Source organism: Eublepharis macularius, chromosome 8, assembly GCF_028583425.1.
Source record: "Eublepharis macularius isolate TG4126 chromosome 8, MPM_Emac_v1.0, whole genome shotgun sequence".
Taxonomy (NCBI): domain Eukaryota; kingdom Metazoa; phylum Chordata; class Lepidosauria; order Squamata; family Eublepharidae; genus Eublepharis; species Eublepharis macularius.
The window spans coordinates 134,113,696-134,131,728 of NC_072797.1; the positions used below are offsets into that span (position 1 = coordinate 134,113,696).

Here is an 18,033-nt window from a genome sequence, read left to right on the forward strand (position 1 = left end):
ATTCTTTGAAATGATTAGATTGTTGGAATTCTTGTTCTCATCTGGAACTAATGATAAATGAGTTAGACTTCACAGTGTTGGAAGCACTAAATTCTTTAATGTGTTATTATTCAATGCATTATAGCATATTTTCTTGCCAGAATTATTCATATTTGAATAATAAACACTTGCCAATATGCTGTATATATCTACAGTATATATAGGATTTCATCTAAAGCTGTAAGCTTCCTGATATAATTTTTTTTCAGGCTATACATTTTGAGCAAAACCATGTTGTAAAAAGCATTTCACTCATTCCAGAAGAGTAAATATTACATAAGGTTTGTTTAATACTCCCCACAATTTTCTAGCATTAACTCAGAAAATTGGGGAAATTGGGTACTATGTGAAAGTTTGTTTTCCTCATTGAACTGAAACATGGTTCTGATTTCCTTGGAGGACAGACAGGGTACTAAAGTGAGAAATAAATCATTGGGAAAGCGAAGGCAAGCTTTGGGTTATTGTCGTTTCTTTTTCTCTTTTGTTCTGGTCCAGCGAGGTCTTGGCCACCACATTAGTGAACAGTGTCACTCAGGCTCTGACTAAGTTGCTGGATTTATGGAATGAAATGGGCATGAAAAAAGAACTGCAACTGGAGCGGATGCAGACTGTGAAGACCCACATTGAGGTATGGACTTGTTTGGCCTTGTAATACATTCTGGGTGCAGATTGGATTGATCCAGCTTCCCCTGCCCCCTGATTGTCGCTTTTGCACATTTTCTGTCTTGTGGTGTGTTGCCTGTTAGGCAGAATCATGCAATGAGAGGATGGAAGTTGAGTGCCTTATTTAGTTCCTTGCTCCTCCTTATGATTAAGTGGCAGAAATTGTGAAGCCATGAGAGAGATGTATTTTGTGTGTTTTGGAAAAAGTGGAATCTTCTAGAAAAATCCTAAGTATATGAAATCTCCATTTCTCCTGTGGTAAGTTTCATTTGACTTAATCTGGATAGCGCAAGCAAGCCAGATCTCATTAGATCTTGGAAGCTAAGGAGGGTCAGTTAGAGTTAAACTACACGAGATGAATTACACAAGGATACTTAAGTGAAGGGAGATGCAATGTTAGCTAGGAAGCGTAGTTTGAATTTCACCTCTTTTACAGAGCTTGCAAAGACCCAAAAAAAATTGACAGCGCCGGGGGGGGGGGGGCAAAGAGGAAATTAACAAACCCTCTGAGGAGCAATCTTTACCAGCTCTGTAGAGAGGTGATATTCAAACTATGCATTTCTGTTGACCATTGGTTAGATTCCATGAGACAGGCAGTAAGTAACTACTTACTCCAAAAAGGACCAAATAACTGGACATGTCCAAAGCATATGCTTAAGAGACGCATCTTGTAAGTTGCATTGCCAACAATTAGTCACTGTGCTTGATCTTTTACTAAAAAGGAGCTGTGGTGTCCACTATACCTTCAACACAGTGATTTGGTTCACAATTCTCTTCTCTTGAGTCTCTGCGTATCATCTTTGGAAATTACTTTTTGAAAATTTCTCTGGCTTTGGAGGAGGAAATAGGCATTAAGTTCGTATGTTCAGGAGTCATTAAATTTCATTCTTTATTGCAGAATAACCTATGCAAATTTAATTTGGGGGAGAGACTGTAGCTCATTGGTAGAGCCTCTGCTTTGCATGCAGAAGCTCCTGGGTTCACTTCCTGACGTTTCCATCATTAGTGATGAGAAAGACCTTGGGGAGCCACTGTCAGTCTAAGTAAATAATACTGACCCTTGATGGACTGTTGGTCTTACTCAGTATAATAATAATAATGTTCGATTTATATACCGCCCTTCAGGATGACTTAACACCCACTCAGAGCAGTTTACATTCATAAGACCATGAGTGTTCAATGTGCAGAATTTATGCAAGCTGCATCATACAGCTTTTCTTTGGGCACAGATTATTTTTATGTATAGGAGCTTTATAAACGTTAGTAGAAGAAATCTGTTGAGCATATTATGCTCATTTTACCTTTTTAGAGGGTACTCAAGGGCTGCGTTGATCAAAAGGCACCAATGAGTAAGGACCACTGCAAAGATGATGAGCAGTATAGTTAGGCTCAAAGCAGTAGATAAAATATGAGATCCCTTAAATTTTCAAATTAGCCTTAGACAAAAGTGGAAGTTGTAATTCACTTGCCCTTTCATACTAGTGTACATTTTTTCCAGCACATTAAGAGACTGAAAGGAAGGGGGAAGTGTTTCATTTAGATTACACTAACCCTTCTACACTAACACATCTACACTAACCCTTCTCTGGTTGATTTTCTGGACAGACACTGTTGAATGAGATGCTTGAAGAAGAAAGTAATTTGAAAGAAAAAATCGAATATGACATTGAAATACAAAAGAAGCAGTTGAGTATAATCAGAAGCGAACTCAAGCTAGATGCTTACCAGGTAAATTTTTATAACCGGTTCACTGATTTCCTGATAAAGCAATAACATTTTACTGCCAGCGTGAACGGCAGACGTTGACAGTCATGATGACTCTTGAGATACGCCTGTTTTATTTAGAACAGTGTTTGCTTTGAGACTATTGAATAAAAATAAATACTCAAATGCAGTTCCTGTGCACATATAAGGTCTCTTGTTCAGTCTCTAGGATCTGTTATTTACTGTGGGTAACAACTAACTTGGTTCTATCCTTAGCAGTGCAATAAAATGGGGATCACCTGCAGGCAGGGTTTCATTTTTACACTTGACAAAATCCCTTAAATAAAAAAACAATATTTGTAAATATAAAGAAAGGAAGATCTTTCATTCATCTACGGTCTTCCTGTGCAGTCCCACATGGGACTGCACACGGGCAGGCCTGCCGAATTTGGAGATTTCCAAAGCTCAAAAACACCAGGGGGCGCTCTCACCTCCTAGCGTGCATGCGCGGCCGCTTTTCCCACCGAAAATGGCCCTAAAGAGGCGGAGTGCCCCCAACATACCCTCAGTTTCTCTTTTGCCGCCGATAGTAGAGGTTTCCAGCTCTTCTCATCATCGCGATGTCAGAAACGGCTCTCTTCAAGCGATGTGAAATCTGCGACAGAAAAATGACGAGGTCAGATGGCCATTCGAGCTGCTTGTATTGTTATGGGGAAACCCAAAACACTCAAGCATGCAAACACTGCCGCGTCTTTACTTCTAAGGCTAGAGCAGAACGAGCAGGTCATCTACAAGCCTCCCTTTGGAAGCGTGCTATGGCGACCACAGACTTACCGGCAATGGCACCACCAACTGCCTCATCCGATTTGGCTCCCCGACCTGGCCCTGAATCGATGGGCGCAAAGACTCCACGTTCCCATCCCTCGCTGAGTCATTTGGAACCGAGACCCACGGAGCTGCTTGCCGCATCAGCACGAAGCTCATTGGAACCAGCTATCTCCGATCGGAGACCTTCAGTTCCGAAGACTCCTCAGAGTCGACCTCCCTCGACTTCTTCGAGTGACCAGCTTACTGACGTGATTTATCTGGATTTCAGTAAAGCTTTTGATAAGGTTCCCCATGACATTCTGATGGGCAAACTGGAAGACTGTGGAGTAGACTATAGGAGAGTTCGGTGGATAGGGAACTGGTTGGAGGACCGCACTCAAAGAGTGGTGGTCAACGGCGTTTCATCAGATTGGAGGGAGGTGTCCAGTGGGGTGCCGCAGGGTCCGGTACTTTTGGGTCCGGTACTTTTCAATATTTTTATCAATGATCTGGATGAAGGAGTGGAAGGGCTGCTCATTAAATTTGCTGATGATACTAAATTGGGAGGGGTAGCAAACACCCAAGAAGATAGAATTAAAATTCAACAAGACCTGAATACTCTGGAGAAGTGGGCAGCTGTGAATAGGATGCAATTCAACAAAGACAAGTGCACAGTATTACATCTGGGCCACAAAAATGGGAAGCACAAATACTGGATGGGGGATACACTTCTGGGCAGTAGTCTATGTGAAAAGGATCTTGGGGTAAGAGTGGACTGTAAACTGAATATGAGCAGTCAGTGTGATGCGGTGGCAAAAAAGGCTAATTCAATCCTGGGTTGTATCAAAGGGACCATAGCGGCGAAATCGCAGGAGGTCATAGCCCCTCTCTATACTGCCTTGGTCAGGCCACACCTAGAGTATTGTGTGCAGTTCTGGAGGCCTCACTTCAAAAAGGATGTGGCCAAAATCGAGAGGGTGCAGAGGAGAGCAACAAGAATGATCAGGGGTCTGGAGACTGAGCCCTACGAGGAAAGACTGAGGGCCTTGGGAATGTTTAGTTTGGAGAAGAGGAGGTTGAGGGGGGACATGATTGCTCTCTTTAAATATTTGAAAGACTGTCATTTGGAGGAGGGCAAAGGGCTGTTCCAGTTGGCAGCAGAGGGTAGGACGCGAAGCAATAGGCTAAAACTACATGCACAAAGGTACCGGCTGGATATTAGGAAAACCTTTTTCACGGTCAGAGTAGTTCAAAAGTGGGATCAGCTGCCTAGGGAGGTGGTGAGCTCCCCTTCACTGGCAGTTTTCAAGAAGAGGCTGGATGAATACTTGTCAGAGATGCTTTAGGCTGATCCTGCACTGGGCAGGGGGTTGGACTAGATGGTCTGTGTGGCCCCTTCCAACTCTATGATTCTAACTCCACCTTCACCTCGAACAACACCTGACTTGAAGGTCTCTCGGAGTCGAACACCCTTGGTTCCGAGGACTACTCCGACTTCTCAAGCGACCTCTTCTCAGGAAACTCCTTCCTCAGTTCCGAAGCCTTCGGATCCGCTCCTGACATCGAGCCCAGCAGGAGCTAATCTGGAGAAGAAAAGAAGCGAAAACTTCATCGAAGCATGACAAAGCTGTCTTGGAAAGCATGCTGTCTGCTTCTCCTTAGGTTCCGACAGATGTGGTAGGTTCCGTTCCTCCAGAGAAAAGGCGCAGAAGGTCAGGAAACCATTCCTCGTCTCGGAGCCCCCTTCAGAGAGCGAGCCAAGATGAGGATGTAATATTGGTCAACCCCCCCCCCTCCATCGGGGCAATGTAGATCAACCTCACGTAAGTCTTGCTCACCGGTGCCGTCTGGGAGCCGACAGGGCCATTCGAGTCAACCGCACAGCCCCTGCTCATACAGAAGCCGGTCCAGAGATGAGTTTTTCAGTGATGATCCAGCTGGTTTCTACCGTCGTAGAGAGAGACCTCTTTTTTTCTGATCGCCCCTACAGGAGGGAGTGTAGATCTCCTTCTATGCAGGCTTACTCATATGATGGATCGAGGCAGACGCTGCACCCATCTGATGTGGAACATGCAAGGAGTGCCCACGCTCGGTACAGTGCCTCTCCCCTGTCAGAGTCTCCTGATAGGGAAATTGGTCCTACTGGCAACTTTAGGGCATATAATGAACTGCTCCAACGCATGGCTAAGGCACTGGAGATAGTGGCGTCTACAGAGACACAATTCACTGACAAAATCTTACAACACATTTACTCAGGTTCCACTCCCACAGTTGCTTTTCCCCTGATTGACAGCTTTGTAGACCTCTGAAAGGGGTTGTATTTGAAGCCTGCATCTGCCCCAGCTACCAACAGGAAGGTAGAGAATCTATACTGGACGAAAGATTATCTTTGTCCGTTTCTTTCAGCTCACCCTCCTCCATTGTCACTGAGGGAAATGCAAGCAAAACCTGAACAAGGTTCTCTTTCAGTTCCATCAGATAAGGATAGTAGAAAAATAGATGCAATGGGAAGGAAGTTCTATACTTCAGCTGCCTTCAGGGTGAAAGTGGCGAATTATGCCGCGATGATGGCCACTTATCACCTCCTGCTATGGAAAAAGGTGGCGACCTTCATCCCCAAACTTCCCAAGTATCGGAAGATTTTCCTCAGAGTTATACAAGAGGAGGCGGTCCGCCTTTCTCACCACCAGATTAATGCTAGCAGGAGTATGGCAGACACTTCTGCTAGATTCCTATTCTCTGCAGTGGTCTTACGTCATTATGCATGGCTGAGAACAACAGCACTCTTGACTGATACCAGGAATAGGATACCTTCTGTTCCTTCTGTTTGAGGGGACCACCCTATTTTCTGAAAAAATGGATGAGTACCTCTAAGAAGAGGACAGATTGTCTGACTGCTCAATCACATGGAGTCCTCCATCAAGCTCAGCAACATTCCAATAGACCGTACTACAGGTCTTTTCAGAGGGGCCATCAACAGAGATACCAGCTGTACCAGGGGTATGCCTACCAGCCTCATAGGCCCTACCAAAGTCCGCAGCCATCGTTTTCCAGACAAAGGCAGAATCAAAGAAACAAGCCTGGCTCTCATCAGCAACAGGCCAAGGAGCAGCCCCAGATGCACAAGCAATTGTGATGATTACAGGGCCCTGATCCCTTATTCGGGACCAGGCTGAGTACATACTGGAAGGGAATGGTGTTGTGTTACTTCCGATGTTTGGGTTAGGTCTATAGTTCAGTGTGGTTAAAAAAATGAGTTTACACAGTTACCTTATTTACAACTCCCTGTCTTTACTTCTGAACCTCCAAAAACTGGGGTTTTGTCAGAACTCTCTGCCCTTTTAGAAAAAGGGGCCATTGAGGAAGTAACGGATAAATCCTCTTGGTTAGGGTTTTACTCTAACTTATTTATGGTTGAGAAAAAGGATGGAGGTCTTCGACCCATCCTAGACCTCAGGAATCTGAACAAACTTATTAGGGTTTGCAAGTTTAAAATGGTCACCTTACAGGTGGTTTTAACTTTGTTGCCCCCACATTCCTGATTTGCAGTTTTAGATTTGAAGGATGCCTATTTTCATATTTCAATGTTTTCTGAACATAAAAAAATCCTTCGTTTTACGTATAACCAACGTGTTTTCCAATACAGGGTTTTACCCTTTGGGCTGGCTACTGCCCCGAGAGTTTTTACAAAATGTATGGCAGTAGTAGTGGTACATCTAAGAATCCAAGGTTGCTGTATTTTCCCATACTTAGATGATTGGCTACTCATAGGTACATCAGCAGAAGAGGTTAATAGACAAATTTCCCTTACCTTGTCACTTTGCCTCCGTTTGGGGCTCTTTGTTAACCAAAAGAAATCTAAATTGACTCCTGCTAGATCCCTCCAGTTTATTGGGGTCATCCTGGATGGTATCAGAAATGCAGGCCTTTTACCTAAGGTGAGGGCCTCTAAGATCACGGCTCTCGTTAACATGCTGAAAAGATGTCGTTTTCAGTCTGTTTGGTTCTTTCAGTGCCTATTGGGTTGTATGGCTTCTACTACAACAGTGGTGCCACTGGCTAGGCTGTTTATGAGACCACTGCAAATGTGGTTCAATTCAGTCTTCTCTCCTGAATGAGATTCTCAATGGAGGAGGCTCTCGGCCCCCAGGAAGGTGGTGAGCTCCTTAGATTGGTGGTTGGATGACTCTAACCTCTTTAGAGGGGTAGAGTTTGGTTACAGACAGCCTCAACTGTCTGTCACTGCTGATGCCTCCCTTTTAGGCTGGGGGGCCCGTTGTGAGGGGTCTTGTGCCCACGGTGTGTGGACTGATTCAGCGTGTAACGAGCATATTAATTTGCTTGAATTAAGGGCGATTTTATATGCACTAATCTCCTTTTCAGATACCGTGCGGAACAAGTCCGTCCAGATCCTAACGGACAATACGACGGAGATGTTCTATATAAACAAACAGGGCACGGCATCGGTGGCCTTGTGCAACGAGGCTGTAAAACTCTGGATGTGGGCCATAGAACATTCAGTATGGCTACAGGCTGTGCATATCCCTGGGGTGGAAAATTTGATGGCAGGCCATCTGAGCAGGCTTCAGAGGGACAATCACGAATGGTCCCTTCAGGACAAGTACCTACTCCCTGTCTTCTCTAAGTGGGGGTTCCCAAATATAGATCTCTTCGCCTCAGAAGAGAATTGCAAGACTCACGATTACTGTTCCAGAGGAGGAGTAGGCCTAAAGTCTTGTGGGGATGCATTTCAACTCAAGTGGTCGGGTGACCTGTTTTATGCATTTCCTCCATTCCCACTTCTGGTCAGAGTTCTCAGCAAAATCCAGAGGAACAGGACATCTGTCATCTTGATAACCCCATTTTGGCCGCGACAACCATGGTTCCACACCCTCCTGCAGTTACAGACTCAGTCGTACAGACTTCCAATGGTTTTGGACCTCTTGTTCTGGAGGGGGGTCTTTCACCATGACATAGGGAAACTCAGACTGACAGCTTGGCTGATCAGACAGGATTCTCCTCCACAGCTGTGACTCATGTTCTATAGAATGCTAGATGGCTGTCCACCAGGCAGTCCTATAGTCTTAAGTGGGACAAGTTTGATGGAAGGAGACAGTAGAGTGATTCATTGGAAAACTGTCTCCTTCCATCAACCAATAGTGCAAGAGCTCAAATCAAGACTGTAGGGCAAGTGAGTGGAAAACAGCTTATCTAGACAGACCTGAATGGTACAGCACAGCAGGGGCTATTTTTATAATTTCACCACCCATTCCAAGATATAATAGGGACATAAAGGTTTTGCCACTTAACAGCTTAAGAGTCCTTTATGTGCTGATTAGAGATGTATTCCATCTCCTCTCAGACCTCCTTGCCCTGGGCTCTAAAGTTCAAAGTGGTCAGAGCCCTAAAAGCATACAGTGTTCTAGATTTCAATGGGTTTAAGAATGCACAAATTAATCCTCCCGCCAAAAAGATACTTCTAATTTGTAGGTTTTGATCAGGCCAATTCCTCCCATCCCCATTTTCTCTCTCTCTTACTTAAACTGTCCTAAATACTTCAATACTTCAAATCCTGTGGAAAGCGATAAGCACAATCTGCATTTGTCAGACCATATAAACAGTGTTTCACTTACTTGTAACTGTTGTTCATCTAGGTCTTCCGTGCAGGCACACATGGGACTGCACACGCGTGGGCCTGCTGAATTCAGAAATTTCCAAAGCTCAAAAACACCAGGGGGCGCTTTCGCCTCCCACCACGCATGCGCGACCGCTTTTCCCGCTGAAAACGGTCCTAAAGAGGTGGAGCGCCCCCGACATACCCTCAATGGTCAGTTTTCCAATGAATCACTCTACTTTCTTTGCAATTCCTTGTGAACCCTCCCAGCTTGTCTACTTCTCAAGAAGGAAACTTATGATCAGCATAGAAGGAATTGCTGCCTTGATAAATTATCAGCTTCTCTATTGTGTTTCTTAGGCTTCCTTGCTAATTGGTATTTTTTAGACTGCACTGGTACCCCATCCTACTGGTAGCTTGACAACTACTGAATCTGAGCAGAACTGAACTTTGAAAAAGTATACCTCCACTTCTCCCCCAAACTATTATTTTGATGAAATGAACTGATGAACCAGTACCGAGGGAGCCAGACAGAATGGAATGGCAAACTGGAGCTGAAGAGAGGCTTACAAGGAGGCCTGCCTGAGAGTTCTTGGACTTGGGGACAGTGGTCATCCAGCTAACAAACCTTTGTGTTGGCTAGGACAATTCCTCTACTCCTTGAGGACCTAGGACTAGTTCCACTTGTGCTCCTCTGCTCAGGGATATTTTCCAACGAGGTGAGGGAATACACATTTACAGTCTTATCCTGGCCAGTATAAAGGAAAATTTCCAGACAATCTCCAGAATAAATAGTATTTAGCAGACACCTTTCATTATCTTGCCTTCCCGTATTTATTTTTAACACTGAGCACCTCTAAGCAGATTTCCCACCTTGCAAAAAGATTACAGATTTATTGACCATGGAGATTTAGGCAGGTAGCCATATTGGTCCTCAGTAGAACATTAGAATTTGAGTCCAGTGGCACCTTTAAATATCAACAAGATTTTCAAGGTATGAGCGGCTGAGAGTTAGAGCTCTCTTCTTCAGATACCATGTGTGAGAGACCATGGGATATTTGGTTGATGCCCTCTTGAGTATGAAGCCTGCCTTTTTTATTTTTATCATTAAGGTAATCTTCTAGCAATCACAACAGTGAGGGCCCTTCTCACCATTGGAGGAGGCCAGGGCACATATTCATATTCATATTCTTCTAGCAACAAGCGCCTCCTATAACTTTTGAGGGTTCTGGCCTCTTCCTTCCCCATTAAGTTACAGGGCTTAGTCACTGTACCTGATAGACAAATTCACAAAGAAGGAATTCTGCAAACTAGGACGGGACCAGTTGGAATTGGTTTTTAAAAATCGTTATTTAGTTTTAGACTGAATGCCTCCTTTGCCTCTTTTCTCTCTGAAGATTTCGAGATTTCCAGTGGATCTTGTCAGACCAACCTGGTTTCCTTCTTTGATCGAGTGACAAGCTTACTGGATCGGGGGAACTCTGTTGATGTGATTTACCTGGATTTCAGTAAAGCTTTTGATAAGGTTCCCCGTGACATTCTAATGGGTAAACTGGAAGACTGCGGACTGGACTATAAGACAGTTTGGTGGATAGAGAACTGGTTAGAGGACTACACCCAAAGAGTGGTGGTCAATGACGTTTTATCAGATTAGAGGGAGGTGTCTAGTGGGGTGCCACAGGGCTTGGTTTTGGGCCTGGTACTTTTCAATATTTTTATTAGTGATCTGGATGATCACGGGATACTCATGAAATTTGCTGATGATACCAAATTGGAAGGAGTGGCAAACACCCAAGAAAATAGCGTTAAAGTTCAACAAGATCTGAATACTCGGGAGAAGTGGGCGGTTGTAAACAGGATGCAATTCAACGTAGATAAGTGCACAGTATTACATCTGGGCCACAAAAATGTGAAGCACAAATACTGGAGGGGGGGATACACTTCTGGGTAGTAGTGTATGCAAAAGATATTGGAGTAATAGTGGACTGTAAACCAGGGTGGATTTGATTTAAATCAAACTGATTTAAATCACGATTTAAATCACTAGTCATTAAGGCTTGGTTTAAATCATAGTTTTCTACATAAAGACTAATTCTTGCTGGTATAACTTTAATATGCAAGTAGATGCCTGCCTTACCGATAGGTAAAGGAACTTCATTAAAGTATTCCCAAACTGGGTCTCTTTTACGGCCTGCTGCCATTATAGGTTTTTTCCTCCAAGGAAAGAATGTGATAAACCTCAGGTCATACACACAAAAGATCCAAAGACTTGTGCAGTATTGTGCTCAAAAAGTTTCACTTTCATTTTGTACTGCTTGCCCCTCCCTCCTCACACATAGTTTCTTCTTGTGCAGATCTATTCCACTCCAAACAATCAGAAAAATATTGTTTCTGTTCACTGAACTTCTTGAAACTTAGCACTGGAGGGGTTGATTCTGTCTTCATAGGTTTGTAGAACAATAGGATTAAGGTCTTTTTCTCAACTCTGTTCATGTTATAACATTTTTGCTGTGAAGAAGAGGCATGTGATCTCTGCTGAGCTTGACACAAATTCAGTTTTGAGGGATTCGGTTTCGTTTTCTCAGCCATGCCGGACGCTCCTCTCGGCTGGTCTGGGAGGAAACGACCGGGCACCCTGACCGGGCGGCTGACCCGCAAGGATTAGCCCCCAGGACTCCCAGGGAGGGAGCCAGGGTCCGGGACGCGGCGGGAAGAACTCCCCGAAATCAATGCGGGGGGGAATTGCCCGTTTGTCCCTATGGAGGCCGGCAGATGTGCGCGGCGCCTCGAGTGCCGCCGGGCAACGAGAAACGGCAAGTAAAAGAAACAGGCGGAAGCCTGTAAACAAGCAAATCCCTTCTGTTCTACAAGCGTTTGTGAAGGAGAGGTTGATCTGAAGAAGACTCGCTCTTCCCCTTCGTTGAGTTCCAGAATTTTGTTGGCGCCCCCCCCCCCCAAATGGCAGCAAAGAGGCAAAGTCCCGCTCTCGGTAAGTCAATCTCGGCTACCTTGCAGAAGGGGGAGTCGCTCGAAGAGTTGGTACGCAAGGCGGTGGTGGAAGCTATAAAACCCTTTGTTGACAAGCTGAACGAAACTGATCAAAGGGTGGGCTTAATTGAAAGCGAGGTGAAAACCATTAAGGCAGCAGCGGGGGGGGCAGAAAAGTCTGCTCTGGAAAGTGCGTCACTTGTGAAGGCTACAAAAAAGGAGCTGAAGTTGGTGGAGAACCAGCTGATCGGGCTACAGGTGGAACGAACGCAGACAATTTTGCGTCTCCAAAACGTGAAAGAGGAGGAAAATGAGGATCTGTGGGATTTGGTCTCGGAATTACTGGCGACACCCGCGAGGACGACTAAAGAAGAGGTTAAAAGCGCCATTTTGGAGGTCCGTCGGGCTTCTTCAAAATATGCAACAAAGCGACAGTTGCCTCGTGAGATCATTATTGACTTTTCATCTAAAAAGATTCGGGACACCATCCTATATAACTCATACAATGCGGATTTGGACTTTATGGGTTTGAAAGTCAAGATTTTGAAGGACGTTCCATTTCTAGTCCGGAAACGGCGTTTTAAATATAAAAAGTTTGTAGCACTTCTGAGGGACCATGGAATAAAGTACAAATGGTTATTCCCGGAAGGAATATGGTTCAGATATAAAGATCAGGCCTATAAGATATTATCAGAAGATCAACTAAAGGATTTTGAGAATAAAAACCCAGAACTCTGCTGCACCAAGAACGAAGAAAAGGAGGAGCCGGAGGGGGGGGGGAGGAGGAGAGCATCGCAACAGCAGTTGCACAGAGAGAATTGCGTCCGGGACCTAGAAGGGGGAGGAAAGTTTAACCAGAATTTGAAATGTTTATTCTCTGTATGATTAACCACTCCATCATTATTTTATGGAGCTATTTTTGTATTGACAGTATGAAGGGAAACATTGAAGTGTAGTGTTTAGTGTTTGTAGTTCATTCCCCCCCTTTTCTTTTTCCACCCCCCCTTTGTCCCTTCCCTCTCCCCTTTCCTTGTGATAGTTTTGTGTAGTGTTTTGTAGCTATGAAAAAAAAATAAATAAAAAAAAAATTCAGTTTTGAGAACTGCAAAACCAAGCATCTGTGATAATATCTTGTAGGCAGAGAAACTGCCCAATAATCTTACAAAAACCTCTGGAAGAGCATGACATTGTGAATGGATTAATGGAATTTATTTACCAAAAAAATTAAACATATACAGCCTTATTCTACATAATTAAAAACTAATCTTTATTTCACGATGGAATAACCTTTGGATGGTAATATATTTTCCTCAAAAAGCATTTTATTTAAAAAAATCCAATTTAAATTTAAAAAATTGATTTTTTTTATTTTTTTAAAAAAATCATTGATTTTTATCCACCCTGCTGTAAACTAAATATGAGCAGTCAGTGTGATGCGGTAGCAAAAAAGACAAACTCAGTTTTGGGTTGTATCAAAAGGGCCATTGCACTGAAATCACAAGAGGTCACAGTCCCTCTCTATACTGCCCTGGTCAGGCCGCACCTGGAGTGTGCAGTTCTGGAGGCCTCACTTCCAAAAGAATGTGGACAAAATTGAGAGGGTGCAGAAGAGGGTGACAAGAATGATAAGGGGTCTGGAGACGGCCCTATGAATTAAGGCTGAGGACCTTGGGAATGTTTAGTTTGGAGAAGAGGAGGTTGAGGGGGCATTGCTCTCTTTAAATATTTGAAAGGCTGTCACTTGGAGGAGGGCAGGGAGCTGTTCCAGTTGGCAGCAGAGGGTAGGACGTGAAGCAATGGGCTTAAATTACATGCACAAAGGTACTGGCTGGATATTAGGAAAAACTTTTTCACAGTCAGAGTAGTTCAAAAGTGGAATCAGCTGCCTAGGGAGGTGGTGAGCTCCCCTTCACTGGCAGTTTTCAAGAAGGGACTGGATGAATATTGGTCAGGGATGCTTTAGGCTCATCCTGCATTGGGCAGGAGATTGGACTAGAAGGTCTGTATAGCCCTTTCCAACTCTGTGATTCTGTGAAGACATCGCAGGTTGCGTTCGATGTTGTAGTGACCCAAAGCGATACAGAAATGCTCAGTATTGCTGAGCAGTGGTCAGGAGGAAGGACAAGGACAAGGACAAAGGACTACTTTTAGAAAGTAGGCGGAGCCAGAGTGGGCTTTTGCCTAGTGGAGCTTCTGATTGTCCCTGGAGAGCAAGCTGGAGGAGAGGAACTGGATCTGGGGGGTATAAGATGAAGACTTTCCCTTCCATGTAGGTGGAGGGCTATTTTATCTTCCTGTGTGTTAGACTAGAGGCCCCAATGTGGTACTGGTAGATGCCATGGTGCCTGCCAACACTTTTCCTGGTACCCACCAAGTGCTTTTAGAAAGTAGGCGGAGCCAGAGTGGGCTTTTGCCTAGTGGAGCTTCTGATTGTCCCTTGAAGATCTGGTTGGTTGTGCAGATTTTTAGAAACATTGCTTTGGCAGCAGCTGCCACCACAACACAAGGACTGAGGGTAAGCTGTGTGTATGCAACTTTTTTAAAAGCCCTGTTAATTTTAAAGGACATTGTTCAATGGAGCATGTGTCTAAAATTTTCATTCGTTACTCATGAGTGAGTGCGTGCCTGCAAGCCGGGCTACTGGGCCTGGATCTCCAAAGGAGGGTAAGCGGCTTTAAATTCATTCTGATGTTTTATTTTCGTTTGTGACTAGTGATTGAGTGTGTGTGTGCAAGTAGGGCTGCTGGGGCTGGCTCTCCAGAGTAAGTGCTTCGAGTTCATTCTGCTTTATTTCAGGAAATACCTGGAGATTTTTGGGGAAAGGGGCCTGAGGGGTGGGTCTTGCCTTCTAACACATTTCTGGTGATGTCGGTGTGTGGCATATGCTAAAGAGATATGCTAATGTGTTCCTGCAGTTGGTTGTTGTGGGTTTTCCGGGCTGTATTGCTGTGGTCTTGGCATTGTAGTTCCTGACGTTTCGCCAGCAGCTGTGGCTGGCATCTTCAGAGACTGAGAGATCTCTGTCTTTTGGTGCTACACCTCTGAAGATGCCAGCCACAGCTGCTGGCGAAACGTCAGGAACTACAATGCCAAGACCACGGCAATACAGCCCGGAAAACCCACAACAACCATTGTTCTCCGGCCGTGAAAGCCTTCGACAATACAGTTCCTGCAGTTCTTTTTCAATGAAATGACCCCTGTATACACACACACACACACACACACACACACACACACACACACACACAAGCTGTTATAAAGCCATGAGTCATAACTGCTACAACATTGCATTTGCATCAAGAAATGTATTCTCCATGTGATCTTGAATGATGCTTTGAAAGGCGCAGATCCAGCCTTTTAAAAAAAGGAGAGAGTTTTGCAGATACCACGGATGGCCAAAAAGATAAATAAGAAAATTCTAGATCAAATCAAGCCTGAATTCTCTCTAGAACTAAAATGACAAAACTGAGGCCCTCGTACTTTCGTCATATCATGGGACGATAATGCTCACTGGAAAAGTCAATAATGCTAGAAGTTGAAGGCAGTAGGAAAAGAGGAAAACCCAAAACTAGATGCTTGACTCAATAAAAGAAGCCACGTCCTCCAGTTTGCAGGATCTGAGCAAGTCTGTTAATGATAGGACGTTTTGGAAGTCTTCATTCATAGGGTTGCAATAGGTTGGATGTGACTTGACGGCACATAACGCACACAAATGGTAACCATGTATAAGACACCTGGAATGCATAAATGTCTGCACATCCCTACCATTTGCTGCATTTGGTTATACGTTTCTGCACTTATAAGGTCTGTAACTTTTTGCAGGTTGAAGAAGACTTATCCATCCTTCAGCTTGAACGAGAGTTCCGCTTGGCTTTAGAAGCTGCTCTGAAAGAGAAAAAAGAGAGAGTGGAGAAGTTGAGATGGTTGCAGCAAGAAGATCAGGCACTGTGTTCAGAGCTTTGTGCCACCCCCTACTACATTCCTACAGGCAGTGTTCCCTCTTCCTTGGAACTGAAAGAACTTGAAGAACATGTTCAGAATCTCTTGAGAGTAAAGGTATTCAGGCAACTCGTCTTTCTGTATTTTAAAAAAATCTTGAAATAAAAATTGCTTTTCCTAGACATTGGTGTATCACTTCTGAATGCTCGGCATGGAAAACTTGCATGCGCTTTGGTTTGTGCAAAGTTGACTTCTGTGAACATTCAGAGAGCCAGTCCTGCTAAACAGTAAGTGAACAGGTTACATAAAGAGTATCTGCATATTGCTGAATAGTTAAAGGAAGCTAGTTTGAATTCCTATAAAGCATTTAAGTTATCTGAATTGGTCTCCTTGCGAATAATAGAGAGTGGGGGAATTAGCAGCAAGGAAGACAGATATGCGAAAGGCGGTAACTACAGGATCTTTTCCACCAATTTCTACAGGGTCTCTTCCCAGATAGCAGACAAGACTGGTGCTTTGAATTCAAAGAGCAAACATTTATTAACATACACACACACAGAGGAGTAAATAGTAAAAATGGTTACACAGTCCTAGGAAGCTAGTCAGAAGTTGGACTAGAGTGAGGGAGGGGGAAAGTATATCTTATCTATCCTGAAGAGTAGTCTTCTAGTCCATGGAGGAAGAGAGTAGCTTCAAATGTCCAGCGTCCTCTGCCAGGAAAACAAGAGGCTTAGAACAACCTCAAGGGATCCAATAAGTGTGCACTGTTTGAATGGGGTCAGGGCACTACTCTTACAGGGTAAAACGTGCCCTGAGGAGGGAGAGCTCACCTAGCTGTTGGAACAAAAACTCCCAACAGTCAGTTCCTGGGAGTAACAAAAGGTTTGATTACCTTGATTGCTAGCTGCTGGGATGTGTGAAAGAGAATGCAAAGTCTCTTCTGGGACTGCACAAAAGGGCAGTTTGTTAATGCAGTCTACCGGAGCTAAGTTGATTAATTTTGTTGGGGAATGCACCTTCCCAGAAATGAATTATAAATACTTATGTATGCTTATTGATTTTCTCAATCATGGACAGGAGATCTCATCACAGAAGGAGGGGAAGGAATGTATTAAGTGGGGTGACTCTGTGAGACCTTTGTTGCACTGGATTCCTTTCGGGGCTGGGGAACCTGTAAACTAATCACTGCTGGTCTCTCCGCATTCCTATGTGGCATTCTATTCATGCCTGGGTCTCCCAGGTGGGACACAGCAGCTGCTAGCTGGAATTCCCCTGGCTGCAATCCAAACTGCCATTTTAATCCAGGGGCCTTGTGATTTTATATCACGGGTAGACATATTAAATGGCTGTTAAAGATGGTGGAGGTCGGGCCAACTGCTTACATTTACAGTATGTAAAGTTGGATGCTTTCATCAAAATCCTCAACTGGTTGTTCTGAAAATGATCTTCAATGTAAGATTTCCCAACCTGTGTCACAAGTAGTCTTAAAGAAGTAAAATAACTACTTGTTTTATCTGATAGTATTTAACTATTTGAATTGTTTGAATAGGAGCAAAGATTGGAGGAGTTCTTAAAAGTAAGAAGAGAAATCAGACAGTATAATAAAGAAATTGGACATGAACCAGATGGTACATTGGAAAATGAGATGTTATTTGAAGATGATGAATACATTTGCCTTACAAAGAAGAATATTGAAGAGCTCAAGTCGCTTGTTTGTCAGGTTGGATTTGGAACGTGTCTCATGTATTTAACATAACGTCTTGCATGACGGGTACCGCTAATGTCACTCTGCTTAGGTGAGGGTAAAGCCCCGGTGTAGCTGAGCTGACTAGTAGATTACAAGCCAATGTTTCGCAATGGTATTCCTACATTGAGCTGTTTGTTTTTGAAGCAGTGCTGAGTGAACACAGCAGGTATACTATGGTTCACAAAGAGCATTGCACGTATCTGTTATGGTAACACACGTTTTCTGATCCCTCTTTTCTCCTGCTCCTTAAAAAAAAAAACCCAAACCCTTCTGTGGTGTGGATATATAACATTCTCATTAGTGCAGTGAGTAGACTGTCAGTCTAGTATGGTACTTTTCAGCAAAAGTGGTATCTTTGTGGGATTTAGTAGTTAATAGAGAAGAAGGAATAAATATTCTCCCCCCTTCCTTCCCAGCTGCTTTTTAGTTTGGATTCCCCGGTTCAGAATCTTCAGTGTCATTGGGCTGCATGTTTGTAAACACTTAAGATGGATGAGATCCCTGTTCATTTTGGGGGTGAGGGGGGAATCAC

At 43.9% G+C, this 18,033-nt stretch overlaps 1 protein-coding gene across 2 annotated transcripts in view; it reads left to right on the top strand.

Annotated features, from left to right (window-relative positions):
* LOC129334645 (protein regulator of cytokinesis 1-like) overlaps positions 1-18,033 on the top strand; it is a 64,323-nt gene that overhangs the window by 9,108 nt on the left and 37,182 nt on the right. For both annotated transcript variants that reach the window (XM_054986880.1, XM_054986879.1), the window contains exons 2-5: positions 535-667; positions 2,308-2,430; positions 15,638-15,871; positions 17,304-17,474. In XM_054986880.1, the coding sequence (XP_054842855.1) occupies positions 535-667; positions 2,308-2,430; positions 15,638-15,871; positions 17,304-17,474 (661 nt within the window). The remainder of the gene's footprint in view (positions 1-534; positions 668-2,307; positions 2,431-15,637; positions 15,872-17,303; positions 17,475-18,033) is intronic.